This window comes from Corylus avellana, chromosome 4, assembly GCF_965113065.1.
Source record: "Corylus avellana chromosome 4, dhCorAvel1.hap1.2, whole genome shotgun sequence".
In the NCBI taxonomy this organism is placed as follows: domain Eukaryota; kingdom Viridiplantae; phylum Streptophyta; class Magnoliopsida; order Fagales; family Betulaceae; genus Corylus; species Corylus avellana.
Genome location: NC_142493.1, coordinates 35,906,756 through 35,916,372, shown reverse-complemented (window position 1 = coordinate 35,916,372; position 9,617 = coordinate 35,906,756). Strand labels below are relative to the sequence as shown.

General features: G+C 35.8%; 1 protein-coding gene and 1 long non-coding RNA gene across 2 annotated transcripts; one reads left to right on the top strand and one right to left on the bottom strand.

Annotated features, from left to right (window-relative positions):
* Positions 1–1,403: 1,403 nt before the first annotated feature.
* Positions 1,404–3,310, top strand: LOC132180108 (uncharacterized). The gene is made up of 3 exons (XR_009440019.2): positions 1,404–1,639; positions 3,006–3,071; positions 3,197–3,310. It is a non-coding gene; the product is annotated as an uncharacterized LOC132180108 (long non-coding RNA).
* A 3,594-nt stretch (positions 3,311–6,904) lies between these two features.
* Positions 6,905–8,727, bottom strand: NAC083 (NAC domain containing protein 83). Its single transcript, XM_059589888.2, has 3 exons — positions 8,036–8,727; positions 7,487–7,776; positions 6,905–7,348 (listed from the first exon to the last, which is right to left on the bottom strand). The coding sequence occupies exons 1-3, from the start codon at positions 8,214–8,216 to the stop codon at positions 7,049–7,051; spliced, it is 771 nt and encodes a 256-aa protein (XP_059445871.2). The 5' UTR covers positions 8,217–8,727; the 3' UTR covers positions 6,905–7,048.
* Between the last annotated feature and the right edge of the window lie 890 nt (positions 8,728–9,617).

Here is a 9,617-nt window from a genome sequence, read left to right as displayed (position 1 = left end):
ACATCTTCATAAATTTTTGCATCGAAATATGAAAAAGGTAAGGTGGGTGAACCGTTCTTATATAAGTATATGCTAATCTCATATTAATCAAAAAGAGATAATGAAATGCAATACTTAAAACTTTATGAATAAGCAATTAGCAAAATTAGGGTCGTCTAGATTTGTTTAAGATGACTCTAAGATCCAAACTATTGTTGCAAAAATCAAAATTTTTGTCCAGGGGGATTAAAACAAAAACAAAATTGAAATCGGCCTCCGGCTATAGCGTAGCTTCCCTCGGTTGTGATTGAAGTGCAAAAAATGCCTTAATTTGCTTTTGTAGTTGCTGAGCTGTACGTGGTAGCAGGTTCTCTGTCTGTCTCTAATGTCGTCTATGAGAATCTCTTGGTTTGAGTGTTCATGTGATCACCAATAGTTTCTCCCAATATAATGTATGGTAGCTGAAGAATGATGTACATGTAGCATTGAAAGGATTTATTCAATGTCATTTTGGAAATAGAGGCTGTAGCCTGTTGTTGATGAGATTCTTTCCTCTGTCTCTGTCTCTTTCTCTGTTTCTGTGTGTTTCAGAGATTGTGTGGCCAACGCTATTCAACTGATTTTGAATCTATATAGACCATGATATCTGCTACCTTTTGGCGATCAAGCTATTCATTCGGAAGTTGCCCATTCTGGAATTGTTTATTGATATTTTCAGACCTAAGGGGCATCCGTTTTATACACTAGCATTACTCTTTCTATCCAAGAGAGGCTTTCTCATCTAATCAAGAGTTTCCTTACTCGAGCAGGAAAGTCATTTTCATTGTTTCTTTTTTATTATCTTTGACCCCTACTCCATCTTAGATAATAAATAATAGGAATCCAAATCCATCCAATTTTTTGTCTCCATCAGTTATTTGTCATATAGTGATATGAGTCACCTTGGTTTTCAACTCTTTCCGTGTCCATTAAAAATTGGAGCTATTATAGTTAGAGGTAACAATTCATGTTCAACTGCCGAGTTTGAATCATGTCGAGAGATTGATATAAGATCATATATGTTAACCATAGTTTGATAAATTTAATTAAATGAGTCATATCCCTAAATCATAACACATTAATTTTATGTTAAGTTCATATAAAAATTTGTCAGCTCTAAATTTTGCATGTTGAGTTCATACCCCTTAATCGTAACCTGCTGAATTTCGTATCGAGTTCAAAAATCGTTTTAAAAATTGTTAAGCCTTACTATAGGTAGGTGGACTGGTTTAAGATATATTTGTAGTGAGCCACGAATAGAGCAGGGCCTTACTCCATTTGGGCTACTTGGGCCTCCAGAAGTCCCTCATTCCAAGACCCTGTCCGTTTATAAAATCAGTAAGAGAAGGGAGCGCGTTACGAATTCAAATTGCAGATGCAGCAGACCCAAAGCATTTGCCAGATTTGGGTGTTTGAAAGACTGGCTGGAAATTCTCTACCGGTTCGTCAATGGTCCACAAGTTGGGCAGAATCAAATTTGACGATGGCAAAGATGGAGAGGCAGCAAAGGAGGAGAGAGCTATTCTATTTCTATAGATTGATGGTGGAGAGAAAGAGTCTAAAGTAATGGAGAAGAAAATGAATGCGAGGAGAAAATTCAGAATTATGAAAGACGAAAAAGGTACATTTACGGTTTCATGATCAGATTTCCAATCTTTAGCTGAGCGCTACTTATGGCTCATTCAATACGGGTTGAGATCTCTTAAAATTTCTTTTAAATTTGAGATTCTCAAATTCATAAATCTCATTCATTTATCTAATTTAAGCGTCTAAAATAAATCATGTTTTAAAATTTAATGAGATGAATGAGGGATTATTTTAAAATCTAAAATTTAAAAGGAATTGAAAGACCTCTCTATCCCTTGAATACCTTATATTTTGCTATTTTTGGGGAGAACAAGTATTGCTCCTTCACTTCATTATGGTGAAGTAAAGGTGGGCCCAGAAATCAAAGCCCATTGGACATTCTGATTTTCGCATCCAAGCTCATTGTTGATTGGGCCCATGTGATTTTATCTCCTTCCTCCTCCGCTCTTGGCATCATCCCAGAAGAATGTCACCGCAGTGAATTCATGGATCGCTTATTGTTGGATATATATATATATATATAAAAGAAATGATTTGCTATGCAAGTTTTATGAGGTGGGTTATGAGAAATTAGTTATTTTCTATGTTTAGTCAGGACATAGTGGCAGTAGGTAGCATTGCTCGTTAAAGACTCACAATAACATCTTAAGGAAAAAATAAATTATCTTCGGTTTTGATCTCTTGGAGGAAAGTTCCTCGGCATATACGGCATCGCATGTGGCACTCTCACACATTTATTGTTGCAAGCTGTTTTTTATTTATTTATTTATTGATAAAGGTTGTTTCCATCCCATTTAGTTATCCCAACGTGACCTCAATAGAGTCATCACAAATTTCCATGTCTTAGCTTTTTGATATTCTGGCAATTGGGAACTTTAGTACCTAAGGGTGTGTTAAAAATGTTTACTTTGAATTTTGGGTATCTACCTCTCCATTTTTAAGTGCATTGGAGATGATCTATTTTTTTAAAAAAAAAATTGACGGTATACATTATTCCATGTCATTTAAACATGACAATATATATACCATTAAATATGTAAATCATAAAATGGATTATTATTATTGATAATCTATTTTATGACATAGATTATCTTCATTTCAAGTTCATCGATGAGTGAGTACAATTACAAACATTTATGTCCAAGAAACTCATTTAGGAGATTATATATTATAAAAAATTTATACTGCCTCCATACTTGTCCATAAAGTATGACTGAACTTAATTATCTATTTCTTTTCTACATATATTGTCTTTGTTACACTTAATCATAGTGTTGATTTTGTGGTTCAATTGTATGTTGACTTTCTCATCAATCAAGGCAGCCAATTCAGTAGAAAATGCTCTGTTTTTTTTTTTTTTTTTTTTTTCTATAATAATAAATTAGGGGCTTAATTACCAGGACCGATGCTGCAAGCCATCACGGCATCTAACCGCCACTCCGGACACGAAATCCGCCGAAAGAAAGGTTGAAAACTCCCTCCTACTACTCAACTTATAATACCCACAACACTGATTTTGACATTCACGAAATCTGAATAAATATAATTGTAGTTCTCCTGTTAATTTGTATCTATCGTCATAAACTCGCAGTTTTCAAGGAAACTCCTTGTGCGCCGTTTCTTAAGCAAGACTGCGCTTTTACACGCAACTCTCACTTATTTGGAGGGCTTCTAGAAAAACTGTCCACATGCAGGTTCTTCCATCCAACATGTACTTTCCTTTTTTTATTTATTTATTTATTTTGTGTGTGTGTGTGTTTTTGCATAACATGTCGTTTAAGCAGCTTGAATATTTGAGTTTTTGACATTCTATAATACAATTGTGTATGTTGGAGTATTTACTGCATTAAAATCACTTATAAAAGTATAGTTTATAGTAAAAAAAAACTATTGTAAAACTTATTAATAACATTCATGAAGGCTAGGACCGTTTTCTTTATAAAAGCTACTCATCTTTGTTTCGTGTTACAAACTCTATACCCCCACAATAATGCAGGTTGTTGCCGTCCCATATATGATATATATACCCATATGTTCTGTTAATGAGCTCAGCATCGAAATCCTTCAGTGCGTGCGTGGGGGTATCTCTGCGGGGAGGCAACGTACTGCCCGAACATATATAGTTTGTATTGGTTTATGAAATTGGTGTGCATGAGTTGCGGGTATTTGTATTTAGGATTTAGCCTGGCCTGCTGCAGAGCAGAGCAAGCCACATCCACTTATATATAATTAGTTGTCAATATATGTTGAGTTGATAATCCAGTTGTTGATGATAGGTTTGAGGTGTGTGTGAATTGGATGATTCAGATTGACAGGCATATCCAAATGGTTGGTGTAGAGAGGAGTCTTAAAAGGCTTCAATTACAAACAGGGGCCCGCCACATTTATAATTTTCATCAGGTATATTCATGTTTGATCAGACCATATGTTAAAAAGAAAAATAAACATGTCCTTGTTGCAGAGATACTAAGCAACCCATTTTTAAACATAATTTTGTCCAAACAAATAGCGTTTAAAAGTGGTTGGTTTTGGAACCGGTCAACATAAATACATAATAGATATTGATAATTCATTCCCCTGTATTTAGAAAATGTCAAAATTGCCCGTCCATGATAATGATAGGGTTTCTTTTTATGTGATTGACCTAATCAGGTGAGCCTACTAAAGTTGAGCTGTGAGTGTGTGGTCTACCATGACGGGCTGCCCCTGCCCACGTGATTGACAAAATGTTGCCCAAGTCAGCAATCCACAACTCAATTCATCCTCTCTCTCTCTCTCTCATCTCTGTTGTGTTCTGTCATGAAAATGAAATTTATATAGAAAAGGTGACGTGAAGAACTCCAACAGCCTTCTTCCTTTGCTGATTCTAAAACCACTGTCACAAGAAACTCCCTGGTCGGCAATATTTTTACTTATCTTGTACATAATTTTAATTCCCTTTCCTTGTTATGGCAATAATAATACCCTAACAAGCTCAATAATTGGAAAACCAATCTGACAAGGTTTACTATGTATATGCCGTCCTTCGTCTGCTTAGTGTCCACTTGGCACTCCCAAGCCATGGTGTTTCTGGCCTGCCTTTTTAACCTATTTGGCATATGATATCATCTTTGTTTGAGGGCGGGGACAACCTAACTTCCAGGTCTTCTTCTACCGTATTTTACAAGCCTCAAATTAACACTTCTTTCTTTCTTTCTTTTTTTATTTGGAAATATAAAATATATACACATCAATGGTTAATTAATTTAATAAGTATCAAATGATTATCACCATTTAGATAAGTGGTATGTTCTGTTTAATTTACATATTGATGATGATTGGGGGAGTCAACTACTACAACCGGGTCATGCTCCATGCATGTATTACACGTTCATGAGTCATGACAATATGTACCCTGGTTTCCTTTTTCTATTTAGAAATGTTATAACTTACCCAAAAAATAATAATCAATCTTGCAAAGAAAAAAAAAAAAAAAAAAAAAGATTTATGATGATCTCTAACCTACCCTTAGTCTTAGGGAAACGAATTCTCTCAATTTCACTTGAAATTGAGAAGATTCATTTAGTGCAATTAGGAGGATATACTTGTTCAACAAATAAATGAACAATATTATCCTTCTAAATGCACTAAATAAATCCTCTTTATTTCAAGTGAAATTAAGAGGATCATTTTCCTAATCTTAGAATATGTTTGTTAATGTGTTTTGAGAAGCATTTTTTGTTTGTATTTCGAAAAAGAAGTGTTTTTACGTGATGTAAGCATAAAACATTTTTTTTTTTATGTCTTTAAGACCGTTTTATATCTTGTGTTATTTGTTAATCTTCTTATTTAAATTAGAACAGAAAATAAAAATTTCATTAGAAGTACTTTTCCTGATCTTATTCTCCCCTCTTCTTCTTCTTTTTTTTTTTTTTTTTTTTTTTTTTTTGGAAGTATTTGGGGGAAAAGGAAAGAAAGAAAAGAATGTTAAAGTTAGAAAACATTAATTAAATTAGTATTTTACACTTTATTCAGGTCAAAGCTGCAGTCTAGTTGGAAGGAGGAGAATCTCGATGCAGAAGTTGTTGGCTATATATATATATATATATATATATATATATATATAATGTTGAGCAAATCAATAAGGAATATTAAAGGAAGGAGAAATGGGTCTACTTTTCCTGTAAAACAAGAATCTAAAAAATCAACTACTTGGGTAGTATTATCGTTCACGCAAACTTACAGGAAGGTGCAAGAAATCAAATAAACTTGTAAGAACCTAATGCCAATTGGATCGGTTTTCAAAGCTAGGGTCCTAGGGACCCCCTCAGCTAGTTTTCAATTGATGCCTGCCACCCCTGCACAAGAATCCATGTTGTTCTTAAAGTCGCTCTACTTTCACCTACTGGTCTTGTAGATTCAATATTTAGTTAAACTTGTTTCCCTGCAGCAGCAAATATACCTACCCTACTCCTGCATGTCCCTTGTACTGGTATAAGAAAGAGGAAGACAATTACAAACATATTATATACTTGGGAAAATAATTTATAAGGATGTCTGTTTCTTTGAACAAGAACCGGCCATTTTTCAATGATATAGTTGGGAGTTCTTGTGTATCATATCAATATTGCTGAGGATGTCTGTTTCTCTAAACAAGATTCGGCCATTTTTCAATGATATAGTTGGAGTAGTAATGTATTATATGAATATTGTTGAGGATGTCTGTCTCTCTAGACAAGATTCGAGCATTTTTCCAATGACATGGAATGGAGTATTTATAAAGATTATGACATTGGGACTTTGCACAAGGCTAGATTTTTGGAGATTCGATCCGTTTGGACACATGATTAAGGAATTGGTTCTCTCAAGTGGTTTTGCCTTTTCCCCAAAGAGAAAAGGAACCACTTGCCTCGCTAAAGATGAGGTTCTTATTCTTGTGCTCCCAAAGAATTTGCTTTCCTTGGGCAAACTTCATGATATTTGATACATAATAATGGCCTTTCCTTTCCCGTCTCTCTTTACTTCCCAATTACCCTACCTTAAAATCATTTGCCCTTTTAATAAAGAAACACACCTTTGCATGAATGTGCTTTAACAATATGTTAGATTTCAACGTGTTTTAAGAAACATGTTCGAATGGAAATGGAGCTTAATATCACTAACTTTGAAAGTTAGGGACTACTTCATTACATATTTGCAGAAGATGGTATACTACTGCTCTCCATACTGCCAATGACAATTAGTCGATGCCAGTTTGCTTCTTTCTTGATACGTCTTTAGATTTTGAAGAGTTACAATCACATATAAGAGACGAGAAACATTAATTGACCAAAGATTGGATTTCGTAGATGGTTGTTCTGATTAGGGAATTCAGATGCCAAAATACTGGTACAAAGGAAGAACCCACTAAGAAGATTATATATATATATATAAATATTATATATATATATATATAAAAAACTTGTTATGGTTTTCTTCGGAAATAAGGAAAACTATTGCAACTACTGCTTTCTTCGTGATCATCCGACTGATCATGAGAAGAGACCTCTGTGACTCCACTGGAGCCTGAAGAGGAGGAAGCAGGGGCAAGATTCAAATCAGTCCCATCCTTTCTCATGAAGTCATAGAAAACAGGATTAGCAGTCTTGAGTTTCCGGACAGCGCTATCGTTGCCAATTGGTACATTGTCCTCCTCGTTTTTAGCACTTCTTTTCTTCAAGAATATGCGGCAGAGAACCCAATTGTCCATTGGAACCACAGGGCTCTGCAGAGGAAGGAAACAAAGTATTAATTAACAAATTTAGCATAATTGAGAGGACGTAGAAATGCTGGTAGCTAGTTTATTTTCAGAGATTAGTTGAAATTTGTATATGGATTTGGGAAAATAGTAGTGAAAACTCACCTCGGATGAAGTTTTCCCTTGTGGGGCATTGGCTGCCTTGGTGGTTTCAGCACTAACAAAGCGATATTCGTGCATGATCCAATCGGTCCTAGACCCGTGCGGAGGCTTTCCTCTATAAAAGACCAGAGTTTTTTTCATCCCCACAACTTGGTTGCCCCTAGAAGTCACAATTTGCTTGTCAATTCCAGTGGCCTTCCAGTAACCGGAGCCTGTTGCTCTGTTGGATCGGTTTCCATTGGGATACTTGGCTTCCCTAGTGCTGAAGAAATACCTTTCTTGCTCAAAATCACCTGAACCCCAGAAACCTCATGCATCAGAAACACAGAAATTCACCTAAAAGATCCTAACTTGAGCTCAAGGGCCTGTTTCTTTTCCTAAAATTGTTTCTAAGAAACCAATTTTGTAGCCATATGGCATTGTAGTTTGGTTATTTATGAGACCCAACTTCAATATGAAATGCAATTCATGAAATTTTAGACAAAAAATTGAGTTTCCAATTTTTCCATAGCTTTGAGGCATAAGTTGTAGATATGTATTATGTTAACCAACCTGGCAAATCCCAAGGATCAAACTTGCAAACATCAACTTCAGGGATGATGGAGGCAGGCAAGGGGCAGGAAAACACCTTGCGCTTCAAGTACTGAACCACAAGCTCTTCATCCGTGGGATGGAAACGGAATCCAGGAGGCAACCTTAGCACACCATTCTTAACAAAGTTAAGCTTCTCCATCTCAGAAAACACGCCCTCCAAAACCAAAACCACAACCCAAAAAACACCTCTCCCTTTTTTTTCTTTCTTTTTTTTTATATATATATATTTTAAGCCTTTTGTTCCGGGATGTAACTCGACCCAAGTGAGCTACATACAACTCAAGCAACTCGTGCAGACTTCTTATAGCCCCCTTAAAGCATGAGGAATAACAAGAAAGGTAATCAACAAGAACAACAAGGAACAAGAACAAGAAAGAAAAGGGAGATTATAGGCATAAAGAAAGGAAAAGTTGGACAGGAAAGAGTGGGTGTTTGAGAGGAGAGAGTTGGTGTTTCTTTTATAGTAATGGGTGTTTAGAGAAAGATAAGAGAGGAATGGAATACGACGACCCATTTAGCGTAAACCAGACTCAATCTCTTCCCCCTTGACGCTACATTAACAATCTTCTAAGAGTTCAATTTGGGACTCCACGAAAAATGTTGTTTCAAGTTTTTTTATTTATTTATTTTAATTGAAACGAGACCGAATGCGTCTAAAAAAATAAGCCTAGTGGCCTTCGACCTTTGAGTGTGGGAATAACCGAAGCTGCTAAAGCTCCTTTGAACGTTTTCTTATCTATTTAATATATATATTGAAATTCATTCTAGAAATGAATTATAAAACAAACACACCCTTGAGTTTCAATTGCTGCTTTAAAATATGATCAACTAATTCCATCATAAAAGTTTTCAAGCGATAGCTCAATCGACTAGAATCATACTTAATGAAGTGGAGGTTACTAGTTCGAATCTCCCTCTCTTTCTTGTGTAGATATGTCAAAAAAACAAAAAAATATTCCATCATAAAAAGTGCTTCTGTATTGTGTTTGATCAGATTAATAATAATGGGAGTGGAAGGAAGAAATTAATGGACGGTGGTGGGGGTAAGTTGGTCTTCTGCAGGGAGGATGGGTATTATGGTAATTTAGGTGTTACCCCGCTAAATGGGGTTGCGAGCGAGGGCTCGTAATAGTGAAGTCAGCTTGTGTCATGCTGACAGCTGGAGCACAGCAGTGGGTTTGAATGACAAATAGGAAAGTACAAATTTCCCCCTCGGAGTTGGTTCCCCCCTTGGTGGTGCTCATGTGAGGTGAGAGGTGAGGGGCTTCCATGGCATTGGCTAAAGTGGAAAAGGTACGTTCCATTATTGCCTGCAGTTCAAATTGTACCAATTTCTGAAAGTACTGGCCACTCAAGTACTAGAGCTGTTCAGAATTAATTACCGCCTAATTATTTCATTACCACTTTAAACACGTTTTTTGTTTTTCATAAGAAAAGGTTATTTTCACACCGCCAACCCAAGACACAGCAGTACTGAACGCAGACAAATTGGACTTGTGTCTCCTTCCTTTCTTTTTCTTAACAACTTGCGCAGAGAGAG